The following is a 15,597-nucleotide window of genomic DNA, read 5'->3' on the forward strand; positions in this document are numbered from 1 at the left end:
AAACCAATCTGTTTTACAAATGTGCTGCATCCTGAAGATGTTTGATTTAGCTGATTGATGGATGTTGATGAACTTATCAGCGCTCAACGCAGATTAAATAATGGGGGGCGCAGAGGAACCGGTCCTCGTCTCCTGTTTATTTAGACAAGTCATTGCCAACAGAGAAGAATTTCAAAATGAAAAAACTCAAGGAAGTGAAGAGAGTTTATCCAGGCAAAAATGTTGACAATTCATTCAAATTCAAGGATCTTGAGAATTAACAAATATAAATGAGCACATATGGGGGGGTAACTGACTGGTTAGGTAATTATAAAAACGATGTCAATCTAATCGTATGGCCCTCACACTTTTCAAGTGTAAGTTCCAGAGTCCTGGAGAATCTCCACCAAGGTGCATTGAGGCTGTCCTGGTAGTTTATGGTGATTTAACACCTTACCTATTAATATTATAATTTTCTTTTTATTTGTCACCTGTCTGCATGTCTGTCTGTCAAATTATGCCTCACTCTGTAAACTTCTTACTTTATTTTTAACATTGGCCGTGATATAGACAACAGACATACTCAGATTATCAACTCTGGTGTCCCAAAACTAAACTAATATACTTAAAAACAGGATTACACCTAAACTGGATTTCTTTTATTCAATTTATTTAATTTATGCCTACATTAAGGCCAAAAAATATATGATGTCATCATTACTAAAACTACTAGATTTCAGTTGACACTAGAAATATTATGTATATCCACTAGGTAGTGCCATTTATGTATTTATCATTCTTATATTGCATTGTCATGCAGGCTGTTGGAACCATTTTATTACAAAACATATTCTATAAAAGTCAGGTGTTCCAAGAGATGTCATTTTAAAAGTTGAAATTTATTAGTGTTACTTATCAATCAAATCAATTTTTTTCTCCAATATTTTGGCACAGCCTTTCAATAACAATCAGTGTAAGGGTACTTGTCCATTTGCTGTCACATGGAACAATCTCTCCATTGATCCTATTCAATATGCAGCCTAATATGTTGATTTGAGTTCAAGGTATTGCAGTTCTTGTGTTTGGTGTTTTTTTTTTCCTATTTGTTTTGGGCATTTGCACCACTGAGTCCACAGAGAAAAGGCAGTGGGGAAACAAAGAGAGTGAGAGGGTGTGTGTGTGTGTGTGTGTGTGTGTGTGTGTGTGTGTGTGTGTGCAGGTGTGTGTGTGTCTGTGTGTGCAGGTGTGTGTGTGTGTGTGTGCAGGTGTGTGTGTGTGTGAGGGGGCGCTGTTATTTAACATTGATTATTAGATTGAGTTAAATGAGCTACATTACAGTTGTGTTACAACTCATAAGCTGTTAGCTGACAGGGTACTGCTTATTCTCACTTTGTGCGTTAAGCCTGTTTTCACAATAAGTTAAGAGAACATTTACTCAAAGCAGAGTCAAGAGCGCATGGCAGATAAGGGTTGAATAACGGGAACGGGGTTGGTGTTTACAGGTGGGGCCAGGGTCAGCTGGAAACACACACACACAGAAAACTAAACTGGAGAATCATCAGTCTATCACATACACACAGTATTACATGGAATCTGTTAGCGTTCCTTTGAGCATAAACCTATCCCATCAACACGTTGATTATCAGATCCAACCTGCAAAAGTCACTGTCTACATATATCATATATGTGAACTAACAATTAGAAAACATTTGAAACTACTTTTAAGTGTCAATCAATATGTTTGTTACATTTATGTTGAAATAGTTCAAATCTAAAAAAAAAATTAAATAACACGGACTTTTAATATACATTTAATTTGATTTGATTTGAACGTTTGAAAAAAGACTTAAACGTCTCTATCCTTTGAATGAATTACATGTATAAAAGAACAACATCAATAGTTAAACAAGGGAACAGTCAGACTTCTCTCCTTTCTTTATAATGCTTATTTTAATTTACCTGCAATGTCTTACAATGACCACTGGGTGGTAACAAAGTACTGTATCAAGGCAGCACAAAAATTTACCAAGTAATATAAATCCAAACAATGAACTCAAATAGTCACATGTGTGTTAGGTAAATATATTAAATAAGTTTATACTTATATTTCAACAATGCTATCATCAGTGCATTTTTTTTCAAGGTCAGGTGACAAATATTGAGCAACAGTTTTTACTTGTAGGTTTGAAAAAGCAATAAATTGAGAAGTTTCTCCAATGTAAAGATTAATTTTATTTTAAACACACACACACACACACACACACACACACACACACACACACACACACACACACACAACTACAGAGGACAGCCTGTTTGACAGGTTACACCCAGAGAGTCGCCTCACATCCCAACATCATTTCAAGGCGGGTCTCAATTACTGGTGAGAGAAGAAACCAGTGCCATTCATACACTTCAAAAGGGGGTTTCCTAAATGGTCTCTGGGTTACATTTGACTTGTTTTATTTGTCTGATAGAGTGGGATGTCTGGGATCATTTCAAGAAAAATGTAAGAAGACTAACTGGCACTAAAGTATTCATACAAACACAGAAACTTATAAGGGGGAGGAAGTGATATGTTCATGGTTACTTTAAGAGGAAAAAGCAGTTTACCACCTCAGGGTCTATAGCGGGAGAAATGAGCCCGTATTGACAGCCTGCACCACTGCCCCCATCTCTCTGCTCGTTATGTATTTATACTTAAGATGTAAGGTGAAATAGGAAACTGCAAAACAGCAATGCAGTCTTCCATAAAAGGTCTGAAACTAGCAATCTTAGACTTCTATTCAAGTTTCAGTGCTACTCCTAAACATAATCATAATTGTAGCTGGAGCTTTAGAGACTTTAACAGAGGCACTGGGTTGGTCTTGACTGTGAGCCCTTCATATAATAACCTCCCTTAATATATTAAAAAGTCATTCTGAAGCCTAGAGGCCTTTCGTATTTCAGGGAAAAAAAACTGATTAAACGTAATAAATTCTGATGAACGTTCAAGATCTGGAGAGAAAAATCCAAATATGTCACAATTGAAAAGAAAACGTTTAATCTTCTAAAAGTGAGAAAATGATGAAGGTCACTTGAAAGATTGATCTGGATTTTTTTTTTAAACATTTGAGTTTGAGTTCAATATTCTGACATTAGCCTACTCTTAAAATTTAAAAGATCCATCACCCATATCTCTTATTCTCTTCCACATTAAACAGGGGATTCACATGCTGCAGTACTGTCGTGTACTTGTACAGTTCGTTGTTTAGACGGCTCACTAGCAGCTGCGCATGCTCAGTTGTATCACCCCGGTAACTAATGAATATTTAATCATGCTCCCAGTTCAGCGTCCTTTGATTGGCCCTTCTGGCTTCGTTTCCTGTGTTTTGTTTTAGAGCCGACTTTTTGAGGGCACTGCTCTCTCTGTGAATGACCATCCAGCTCGGTGTTTGATCGCCGCTCAGCTGCTGTCACGGTTGGGTCTGTGTGAACGCGATGGACGGAGGAGGACGCCGCTGAGGAGCCGCATCCACGCTGGTCGTTGGCTCTCAGGATTATCCGCTGGAAACTTGGATTTTGTTCTGTAGTTTTAGGTTGAAGTAAGACTTTCCTTTTTCCTAGACAGCTTTGAACTACACTGAAGCTCGAGCGCATATTGGATCGCCGGCAGGGATACGACTGTGACTGTTTAGGATGGTGAGTCTTACTTACTGCCCAGTACTTCAACTTTATTCATTAAAAGTAAATGAATAATAATAACAAAAACTCGTTGAGAGTGAGAAACACTGAGATCTGGTACCTGTTGGCACATTTGTAATCAACAACTGTAATTAAGAAATATTTTACAAATACAATAAAGAAAGTGATTGAAGCAAACCAAACCCTCCATTATTATGAATAATTATAATAACTGTTCTACTTTGTGTGAGTTTACTGCTTCTTTTATTGTTGGCTGAAGGGCATTATCAAAAGTCCTGTTGTGAATATTTGTCTATATTTAACTTCAACCCCAGTCTCTCCCTCTCTTGTTTTCATCCTGTCAGTCACTTTTTATTGATTCAGTGAAGGAAAGTGAACTAGAGGTCTGAACCCAGATCTGATGAGTTTGACTTTGCCTGGATGTCTGGATGATTAGATGCATCAGGGACACTCGTCTCTAAAACCGGTTAGTCGTGGAGGTAGAGGAAGAAGGCATGCTATGTGTCAGGTGGTGTGTGTGTGTGTGTGTGTGTGTGTGTGTGTGTGTGTGTGTGTGTGCTGGTTACATGGAGACAGGTTTTCCTGGTTACTGAATGCCCTCCCTGCAGCAGACACGCCTAGAGCAAAGTTCCGAAGGTGATTGTGGGACCTCAACATTACTGGCTTCTGTGGCTGAATACCAACTTTGGCTGCTAAGCATACAGTTGTGAAGCAGCTTAATATTTGATAAATTAACTGCCTGTTTTTTGTTTTGTTTTTTTAATGGCAGCAGCATTTTTAAATGAAGGTGTCCTCATTGCATAACTGCTGCTGTGGGTTTAATGAATGCACTTTCCAAATAATGAGGGGAAATCCAGAGCAGATAGGGAACACCATGAGAGTCCCACGTCTTCTTAAAGAATGTTCCGTGTTCAGCTGCGTCTTTCTATCCTGTTGAATCACAAACACGCGGACGATGTCAATTATAAACAGGTAGGACTGACAGCTGCTCGCGCTCTGCCATCCAGACTGTACTGCAGCAGCTGTGGGTGGCCCACAGGAGTACCCAAACGTTGCATAATGAGCTTTTTCAACTTAGCTGCAGCCAAAACGGCAAAGCAAAAAAAAAATTATATGTGCTTAAACATCCACTTAAAATGGAACATCTCATTATTTTGATTTTAGTGTTTTTGCAGTATATGGAACAATTCTGAGCTGTTCTTGTGGTTAAATGACAACAGAACAGACTTGAGTTTTGTGTGTTGACAGATTTATGAATAATATAAAGCTGAGGGATCTTAAAGATGGATGTTGAGCAGCTTTTAAGATGAAATACAACTTATTGCAGGTTGTTTTTTGCATCTTACATTGTTGATGTGCTTTAGAGACAGTTCTGTTGTTAATTATAGAGTCTGATTGTCACTCTGAGTGAGCAGCAGACACCAGCATCGCTCGCTGGTTTCTTCTCTGCCAGATGCTGAATAGCACGTCGGTATGACTTGACAGCAGATGGTTTGCATTAGTTTCTCCTACAGGGAGGTGCATACTGAGTAACCCCCCTCTCTCTTCATTTCAAAGCTCTATTTCCAAACCCATCACTGCTGTCGAGATTTACTCAGGAATTCAAGCCGTTTCTCTAAAAACAGGACGAACACCCATCCAGTGGACCTGGGGAACTCGTTAGGCTTGTCGCCGGGGTTCAGAACAATCTTACCCTGATCCGTCCCATACGTCGAAGTTGCACCAAAGCCTGGCAGTCAGATTTAAAATGAAAGCTCAGTGTTTGGAAGGTGTGATGATTGTTGTCACTTCAAAAGCCATCTTTTTTTTCATCTTGTAATGACATCAGAGCCTCTAGTATTCTGGTAACTGTGGAAGTGGTGAGGTGAGGAGCACCCAGTGGTTTCTCTCCTTGTGACTCAGTTTGTTTACTATATCCTGGAGCACAGCGTCCGGCCCCTGTGGCACTTTGGCTTTGTATGCAGACCTCGGCCTTGGACTGGCAACCAGACCTTGAGGGAACTTTTACTCTGCTCTGTAGCCGCCATATTTTTCCACCAGGAGTGTTATGATGCTGCGGATGTCTTGCTGTCAATATTGGGGGGGGGGTGTCATCACTAGTTGTAAACATAGTCACACACGCACACACACACACACACAATAAATGCTATTTATAGCTGTAAACGAGAGGCGTTTTACTTTTAGTAGATGGGACTGTATGATAAGAGCTGATGAATCATGTGTCATGGACTTTTTGTCTAATAAGCTTGAGGGCATCAAATCCTGCTCAGCTCTTCTGTTGGCTGTGATATAACGTTTTAATTATGTCTCCCCTCAGATCTGCTGAGCTTTACTGTCAATTTCACCATTTAGCCGTCTGACTTACTGTTTGTTTTGGTGGCCTCTCTATGCCCTCATGCTCAGCACCCAGCAGTCAGGAACCAGCTGGAGAACAAAGTGGAACATTTAGTGGCTAAAGTGCCAGAAATGTTAGAGTAAATGCAAGTCTTGTATTTACCTGGTGGAGGTAAATATAATCATGTATTGGTATATTCCTGAAAACAGTCTTCAGGATCCAGGACCTACCCTTTTATCCAGATTCCCCCCAACATTTATAATATTAGTAAATTGCCATCAAATTGTATCCAAATCCATCCATTAGCTTCTGAGATATCCCACTACAAACTAACTCACGCCATGATTTCGTTGGTGGAGCTAATAAATACTATTACAATATTATTGTGTGCATCTGTTGGATGTTCGACAAGTCATCAGCTTTTAAGTTGCTGGTTTAGTGTTGCATTAAAACCTTGCCTCTGCTGCCAAAACCATTAAATGCATGTTTAAAAATTAATGAGTAAAGTGAACTTAAAGTAAATATTGTAGCAACATAATTCTACTAAAACTGCTTGACAGAATGCTCTTTAATGTTTGATTAGTTTATGTCATTTCAATGAATGGGGCTATCGGTGTGCTGTTAGTGTGCACCTCTGACTTCCTTCATGTTGGACGTTGGTACAAGTTCCAGGTGATCTGCTCCGACAGCCTCACATATTCATGTTAGCCATTTTTAAGGGCTGAGTGAGTGACTGTCCAGCGGAAACCTCATTTCTCATCAGCAGTAGCCGGTCTCAATGTTATACATGACTCATTTTTAATCCCACTTCCTCTCTGAAGCTATTCTGGGAAGGGACCTTCTGTCTGTTATCATTGAGAGCTGAGCGTGATTTTTCATGTCAGAGCTTGCAAGAAAGTAGCTGTTATTTAGATGCTCTGCTAACAGTAGCTTTACTTTGATTTCTTTCCACGATCAGTTAAACTAGACTTTTTTTTTTCCTTTTAATAAACCAGGGCAAGTTGTAAAATGTTCAAAAGAATATCTTGCGGTGATGCATCCACAAATATGAATAGTTGTGACTCAGATCATGTGGGGGGAAACTCACAGACGTAGACGGTGATCAGTGGGGAACAAAAGCTGAGTCAAAGTTTTTTTTTAAGGGTTTGTCAGCTGTCGTGTTTCTCCGGGAAGACATCGACTAACCCGCTGGCAATTTTAGCCACATTAATGTGGAAAATTATCTTTGGCTTCACCCACGTAGCGCTTAAAAAACAATATAACGACGGACAATTGACAACACACGATGATGTGCTGATTTGAGCTTTGGAACATGCCTCATGGCAGGGCTGAGTCAGAGCCTGGATTTACAATGTAACATGCACTCTACGACGTCAAATTGAAATGTGCAATAAATGAAAATTATAATAGTATATTTGTGATGTTTCAAGTGGAGCTGAGTTATCATGTGGTGGGTCATTTTATTCTCTGTATGGATTTTCTCTCTCTATGAATATAATGTCACTTGCAGGCCAGAACAAACATTGGCTTGGATTTGATAATTGTGGGTTCTGGCAGCTTCTGCTGCATTGCTGACATTATTGATTGGAGCGGGTTCTCATAAAACTACTGTCACAGTTAAGTTTTAATACGGATTTGCTCTTAGCCTGCTCTGCATCATGCTAGCATAACACATATCACAGCCTTCCATAGAAATTCTGCAATTATATTTAATGGCATCTGACTCAGCTGTGCTTCCCTTCCCTTTTGTCCAAGTTTGTAAACTGGTCTTCCAAAAAAAAAAAGAAGTTTTGTAAAATGGCCTTTGGGTTTACTGGTGCAGAATATACTTTAATTTTAATTAATTTTAGTTCAGATGAAAACTAAACTAAAGCAAAACAAGAACCAGCTGAGTTGTTAGAGTCAAGATTATTAAACTCCCATTTGTGACGTGCATGACCACACCTTTTCACCTGAGGAACCTGCTGTAGAACTCAGTCCAAGATATGCAGTCAGAGCCATTTGGTTACATCACAGATCTGTTTGACCTTAGAACATTTTGGAACTACATAAAATGGTGTTGTTTACTGAAACTGGGTAGGGGAAAACGCATTTGCTCTGAGGCTGAAATATAGGCTGACCTTGCCTGACCTTTCTCACTGTCATGTGACACCGCTGCGTGAGAACTAACCAGTTTAAGATATATACTGGTTTAAAAGTTTAGATCTTTTGTTGGGTTCTTTGTTGTTCCTCAGTGTTTGTGGTTTCCTACCTGTTTTGATCAAATCTTTAGTCAGTGTCAGTTTTATTTTGAAAATCCCTCCCTTTTGTTTTTGCTGTTCTTCCTGGCTTTGTCTTTTTTCCCCCGCTTTTTAGAGTCACCTGTGTCTCGTCTGTCCACAGCTTCATTCCCAGCGGTTCTCCTCCTCCGCCCCCGTCTTCTCCCACCTGGTTCTCGTTGTGTCGTTAGCGGAGGTTGTATTTTAGTTTGGTTTGGTGTTTCCGTCATTGTTGGATCGTCTGTTATGTTCTGCTGTTCTTTCCCCCCTGTGTTTCTCAGCATCTCTAGCCAGTCTGTTTTGTTGTCTGTGTTTAGGTCTTGTATTTTGTTTTATAAACACTGGGTTCATCAGTCTGTGCGAGCCTCCCGACTGCAGTGTCTGACTGCAGACGCGAGGCCAAAGATGGTCTCAGAGCTGACGTAGGAGAACCTCTTAGACTCACATCCACAACATGGGACTGTTTTTAAGATGCTAGAGGAAACCACACAGGGAGAGTGTAGACACAGAAAGTTAGTCCTCAGCCAGCAGATCCAAACTGTCCAGACTTTATCCTGTGGTTGACTAAAAGCTGGACTATTAACAGTCAAATCCATCACTGGCGAATACACACCTAAGCACTTTAAAAGTAGGAGTAGGAAGTAACTCACAAGTTGATTTTATTTTTTGGGGGGGGGCTTCAGTGATTCTTCAATATCGCTAGTTTGATGAAATTTAATACACAATGTCTAAAATGCCTAAGTTATGTACTTATTTGCTGCTCTCCAGTGTCTGTTTCACACATAGTACTCGTCAACATTATTTTATTAAAAACAATAATGTGGTGCCAGTTTTCTTAGTGTATAAGAAGTGCAAGAATCATAAATAAATGATAAAATCGAATCAGTATTATTTCTGCCCTGTTTTGTTTCTCTTTGGCTGATTTACGATTCGTAGTTATTTTACCGAATAACAGATTCCGTGATTCAGAGATGATTGGCTGCTTCAGAATTGTCCTCCTAAAGTCTGGGGTTCACAAAGCCTACAATTAGTGTCTTACATCTATTTGCATGTATTCGGTTGCTATTTGGGTGAAAGCTGGTTTGGATTTCATCGATTGAAATGTGAAACCTGAGGGTGCAGCCGTGTCATGGCACAAGTCAATGAATGAGTTTCTCCTGCAGATGGTTTGTTTATACTCAACCACTACGGAGGCTACTTTTAAACAGAAAGTACAGTACTGAGTTCCACCCTAAACCACATGGTCTTTGATTCTGTGTTTTATCAGCAATTGTCATCTGTTGAAGACACTGTTTCAGGTGTAGATGCCAAATATCAGCATTTCAATGTAGCTTTGAAACATTCGGGACTATGAAAGTGCTCCAGGATCTGTTTATGCTTGATTGTGTCCGCTGTGTTTGGGAGGGACGGTGCTCACCCTGCCCTGCAGGCTCAGCATTGTAGCATCACACCCAGCCAGGGTTCATGTTACCAAATCCTGGCAAAAATAATCTATTGCTCTTCATTCTTGCCTCGTTCGCCACCACAAGCAGGTCAGCTCTAGATTAGCGTGAGCAATCTGGACCAGAAACAGAGTAAGAGTACAGCAATGCATTTTTAATGCAGATCCCAATTACACACAAGTGTCATGGTGCAAGTGTGAGGGTGACAGGAAAACTTTCAGCTTCCACTCAGCACTTTCCTTTCACTGCAAGTTATCACAGGCGTAGAAAGGAGTTTACTTCTCAGCATATTGTAATGTGATCACAGCTGTGCGTCTGTTTGCTTGCAGGAGAGCTCAGCTCAGATTTTGAGGGAATTTAGACCTTTTTCCAGCAATTGGGACAAACATTCGTGATTGTGGTCTTTCTGTGTTCATATTTTGCATCCATGTAACCTCCTCGGTGGAGGTATTGACTCCCTTGTGTGCTTGCTAGTTCATACACGCAACATTTGCTCTCATGCCACAAGTTTCTTTTTTTTCTTTTTTTTTTGCTCCAAGGCTTCTCAGTTGTAGGAAATTATAATTATTGCCTGTATTAAAAATCCAGGCCAGGTCAGGATGACATGGTGATGTTTCACGCGAGTCTGTTGAGTCTTCACCTGGATCTCTGCAGTGCCGGCGTGGTTCACCTGCTGTGTTTTGAAGGGATTTTGGAAAAGGCTGCATGTGTTGTGACTGTGGATGTCATCGTTAATTTTGCGCTTCAGTCAGTACATGTAATTTTTTTTCCCAACACTCTTCACCTTTCACCACAAGCTCTTAAGTGTCATTAAATGCAGAGCCGCAAGTTGCTAAACTGGATTGTTTATTACCTTTATATTTTTGCTAAAAGATATGAAGAAAATTGAAAACTCGTTTGAAAGAATTTGGCTAAAAATGTAACGAGAGATAAACCAGCATTCAAGAGATATAATAAGGAACGGCTGATGGATGAAGGTGGGATTTTCCCTCATTGACAGTGAGATGAAAAGGCCGTTCTTTTCAATTCTTCAAGGATGTGATTCAGCATCTTTTTTTAAATCCATAGTGACATTGTCAATACTGGACCACAGTATAATTTCACATTCAGAATTATGTTTATAAAGACGTCATCACAGGTTGAATTTGCTTCTACAAACACTTTTTGCCATGAGGCTTTCATTTGTGTTAATGTTGGATTTTACATGGATTGGTATTATTCAGAGTATTTTCAGTAATTTGTATACTTTTTAAACACCTTTTTATTCTTACAAGAAATAGCACACCCCAATTTTGGAGATTAATAATCTCCAAAATTGCACGAAAGGGCTAAAATTAACATCTTTATGTGGAAAACTGGTATTTCTCCGGGCTTTAGCATCAGCCATGACAGTAATTTTTCGAGGGAGCAGCACAGCAGCACTTTTCTAATCAGAGTTATTCGGTGTGGATTCATCTTTAATCAGATTCCAGCCTCATCTGGAGTTTGAAGCATCCTCAAGGAAGAGGGAAGTGTGTGGGTGTTTTAAAGGCCGAAGTGTGAAATAAATGAGCAACCCACCCCTTCGATGTTCAGACACACACACACACACACACACACACACACACACTGGTTCAAAGATTGTTTCTACTCTCATCTTTTTCATCTTCTTCCTCTGCCATAGAAAATCCGGGGGATTTATAAATAAAAAGAATCTCTTAAAGTGACATCTCCATGTTTCTGGATTTCATTTTTTGTTGTCTGTTTGGTTAATGTTTTAGTTTTTGACACAGTAAGTGCTCACTTAAATAGGGGTCATTAATCTCGCATTTGACCTTTTCCCTCTTTGATTTGTTTTAATTTGGGTGTTTTTAATCTTCCGTAGCGGCAGACTGTCTCAGTCAGCAGTTTTTTTTTTTGTCTTTCTGGCCTGATCACAGCGAGTGAACCTGGACTAAGTGCAAATGCAAGGAACAGAGACCAGGTGGAAATGCTGTTTGGAGAGTAATACCTCCTGAAGTCCTGTTTAGTTTAAATCAAACCAGATATTTTTTGGATTCAAGGAACAGTGGGGGGAAAGAAAAAAAATCAAGTCAAAACCAACCCACACATTATTGGCATGAATGTATGTTGGAGCCGTTCCCTGTTTTGGTTTTTTTGGTTTTTTTGTTTTGTTTTTTTGGCAAAGTTAAGAAGTGGACCGTTTTAGTAGCAATTGTAGCCCTTTTAGTAGTTTTAGAAGTCATGTTTTGAATTAGTATCAGACAAAGAGAATGACTCATGACCAAAACATCCCATGTTTACAGTTTGATCAGTTCACTCTTCTGAAGGTCAAATAGTACATGTAAAGTACTTCATACGGCATTTAGCAAGTGTATTTTCCTTACCTAGTATTAGAATAGTAAAGAATATTTGTTGGTTTTAGATCTGAAACATCTATCAGAGCAGATATTTACTGAATGTTTTTGCCTGATGATACGGTTGTGAGCAGCCCTGGAGTCCGTGTTGGTGCATTCAAGGACTATCAGACATCTGATTGTTAAAAGGAGATTTTATATATGAGAAATTAAAACCAGGAAAAAGCATCATAATGCAATGAAAAAGTGCATGAAAAGAAAAATACGACTTTAGTTTCATTTTGAAGATCGTTTTTATTTAATTCTGAGATTGAGTTTACCACAAATCCTGAATGCAGCAGTTTTCCTGACAGTCTCTGCTAAAGCCAATCACAATGCTGAATTGTTGGTTAATCACAAACAAGTTTTAATATGTTGATTTTCATGTATAAGTAGAATCAACCATTAACTTGCGAGAAGATGGGCACTCAGTATGCTTGAGATAATGTTTAGCAAGCGCAGCTAAAGCCAAGCATACTCCCAAGTATAAAGACGGAGATATTTTGCTACTTGCAATATGAAGTTTAATACATCAGTCAATGTATGTAAGTGCATTTAGTGAAGGTCACATTATACACCACTGGTTCTTACTGAAGTAACATCTTTATAATACATTAGGCCTTGTTTGCAATTCACAGAAATCTGTGCTAAGTGCATCATGAAAAATGTAATGAATCAAAATGCTCAGGTGACTTCACCATCATTTCCTCTGCTCTCCACTTCGCCTTGTCATGCTCCTTCACATCGCCTCCTTCACAACAGCACTTAGAATTACTCTCAAAGTAAAAAGACAAATCTTATTATGGTTTATGTTACACTATACCATATGAAATGGTGTAGAATTGTTGCGAAAACATTTATTGAATATAAACCAGTTAGAACTAAAGGCTCAATCTAAAAAAAAAGAATGGGGTATGACTTTGGCTTGATTGTAGTTTAGATGGTACAGTGGACCTTTTCTTTAACTTTTGAATTATATGTTTTTAGCACATTAAAATAGAAACATCTACGCTCTTACAAGAATGAAAGCTCCCTAGCGCAGGTACAACAACAAAACAATGAAGGAAAATGTGTTTCTCACTGGAAACTCTGGCCTGGTCGACCAAATTTGTCTTTTTATTGGTGACACATTTACTAAATGATCTTCCCTGGGTCTTGGCTCTACCGGTGGCCTTTTCACCACACAGTTGCTGGCTACTGCTGAGAATAATTTGGAAAAGGACATCATCTCTGTATCCATGCTGTTAGCCAGTTATTCACCACTTCACATCTGGCCCCATTTCTAAAAAGAACACGACCTTTTCTTTTACCAAGAGCTACTTATTAACTCGTCTTAAAAGGAGGGAATGGAGATCAAATTATGTATTACAAAAAAAACCTGAGAAGTCATCTAAATTTGCCTGAAAAACCAAAAGGGCAGGGATTTGCTGATGTGCAGTTCCAGTATGTGAAGCTTGTTTGATTTTGTCAAATATACATTCAACATCTACTAAACATTACAAATTGTTTGTACCAGCACTTTTATGTGGCTGGGTTGTCTTAAACAATGAGGCCCAGTGAGCTGTTACATGGTGGCACTGCTAATCTTGCACACGGGGGCTTATCAGACCTTTTTTTGGGAGATTTTCCATTACAGCAGCCAGTTTAGGAAGCCTGCACCGTTTATGAACTAACCTTGTAAGACCTCAGTCAGGGGCCAAATGAATACACTGGGCCACACTGACAAGTTGACTTAATAATTCTGTGACTAAATTTCACTAAAGCTAATTTGACATGTTATTGCAGGGTAAACACAGGGCTAATTAGTAACATTAATTATTATGGCCTTGGTCCATTTCAGTAACTGAGGCTAACTGAAGTAGGAACCAAAGGCAGTTGGTAGAAGAGTGAAAATATCTTTTCCATGGACAAAATCCTTCAGAAGGGTTTTCCTTGGTCTGGCTTTCCTGTTCTGAAAGAGCTGATGCTATAGCAGCATCTATGCTAACCTCTTCAGGAACTGCCATGGTTGTTTTGAACACTCATACCCCCCCCCCTTTTTTTTTTTCCTCAACAAAAATAACATTTCTACCTCTGCCCGCTCTACGTTGAGCATCAGGTCAAATTGCGCATTTCAGTGGAAAGTAAAAGCGTGACAAGGGCACTGAGGTGTTCGCTGTAAATGTTGTTGCACATTTTGAGTTCCCAGCTCCTGTAGAGAAAACCAGCTTGTTGTTTTGGGTTACGTTGTCCTGCAGTGTGTTCCTGGTCAAAGTCATATCCACAGATATCCTTGGAAATTTTCCCTGTGGTTGTAGTTTTTACATAAGTCCTTCAGCTGGAAGATGTCTGAAGTTTGAGCTAACTCCACTTTGTATTTCATTAAAATGTCCTTCCTGAATCTGATAATGACAACTGGACCCAACTTGTCCTGTGTAAGAGTCCAAATCTGTGCAGTATTCTTTGCAATGTGTAGTCAGAACTGCATGTTTTCCTCATTAATTTGGTCGTTTAAATTGCAAGAAGGGCAGACTTTTGGTACAGAGTGATTAACGACTTTAGTTGCTTCTTATTTTAGAAGGGAGGAATCTGTTCTCATGGCTTTTATCCAAGTTTACCACAGCGGCAGGAGCAGAAACATAGTCGTAACACTTGGTGGACTGTGTCAGATCCTGCGATGGAAAAACGGAGAATGGCACAGAGGGGAGAAATGAGGGAAAAAGTGCCGCTTATGATACTGAATCAAACCCAGCCATTTCCTGTAGCCTGAGCCAGCTCTGCTCAGCACTCTCCATATATGGTCATGGTATTTGCATGAAGGGAAAGCCTGGGCTTATGGATCAGGCCTGGTGCTGAAATTCTTTTCTATGAACTTATGGGAAAATGTCTGGTCCCGTAGTTTAGGTTTTTACATGAGTCACCCTTTAATTCTCTGATGGAGAAAGAATCACCTTGATCGTAATAGTTCCATTAATTGTAACATCATTGGTCAAATATTCAGACCAAACATGGCATAGTGATGTCAGATATTCCTCTGTGTGTGTGTGTGTGTGTGTGTGTGTGTGTGTGTGTCTGTGTGTGTGTGTGTGTGTGTGTGTGTGTGTGTGTGTGTGTGTGTGTGTGTGTTAGATAATCCACATGGTGATATAAACCTGTTTACCCAGTCCCAGTGACCAAAGTCATTCAGTTTTAGGGTGAAGACCTGTTGTAAGGTTAAAGCCAGGGTGGAGGGTAAATCTACAGGATATGAATGTAACACTTCAGGGTTACCGTTCTCTATCTATTTGAATCTGATGGTAAGATTAATCAATGTGTTGATGGAAGTTGAAACAACACCTTCAACTTTACAACCCCTGACATCTCCAGAGCTGTAGAGGAGCTCGGCTCATCCAGGCGCCTCCCCAGAAATCTCTTGCTTTATTCAGCTACTCGCTTTGACTGCTGAGTATTTTCTTCGTCCTCTCGCCTCATAAAAAAAAGGCCCAAGTCAAAACATATGAAACAATCCTTTGAGTATTTGACGTCTTCCTCCTACATTTACCGCT

At 39.6% G+C, this 15,597-nt stretch overlaps 1 protein-coding gene across 2 annotated transcripts in view; it reads left to right on the top strand.

Annotated features, from left to right (window-relative positions):
• Nucleotides 1-3,345: 3,345 nt before the first annotated feature.
• The window catches only part of myo1ea (myosin IEa), a 50,034-nt gene continuing 37,782 nt past the window's right edge, over nt 3,346-15,597 (top strand). The window contains exon 1 of one of the 2 annotated variants that reach the window (XM_086183782.1): nt 3,346-3,660. In XM_086183782.1, coding sequence (XP_086039908.1) covers nt 3,658-3,660 — 3 coding nt within the window. In that variant the 5' untranslated portion in view covers nt 3,346-3,657. The remainder of the gene's footprint in view (nt 3,661-15,597) is intronic. The other variant, XM_086183781.1, reaches the window with a different exon arrangement.

Source organism: Aulostomus chinensis, chromosome 2, assembly GCF_037954235.1.
Source record: "Aulostomus chinensis isolate RoL2024-O1b breed Wild chromosome 2, RoL_Achi_v1.0, whole genome shotgun sequence".
In the NCBI taxonomy this organism is placed as follows: Eukaryota; Metazoa; Chordata; class Actinopteri; order Syngnathiformes; family Aulostomidae; genus Aulostomus; species Aulostomus chinensis.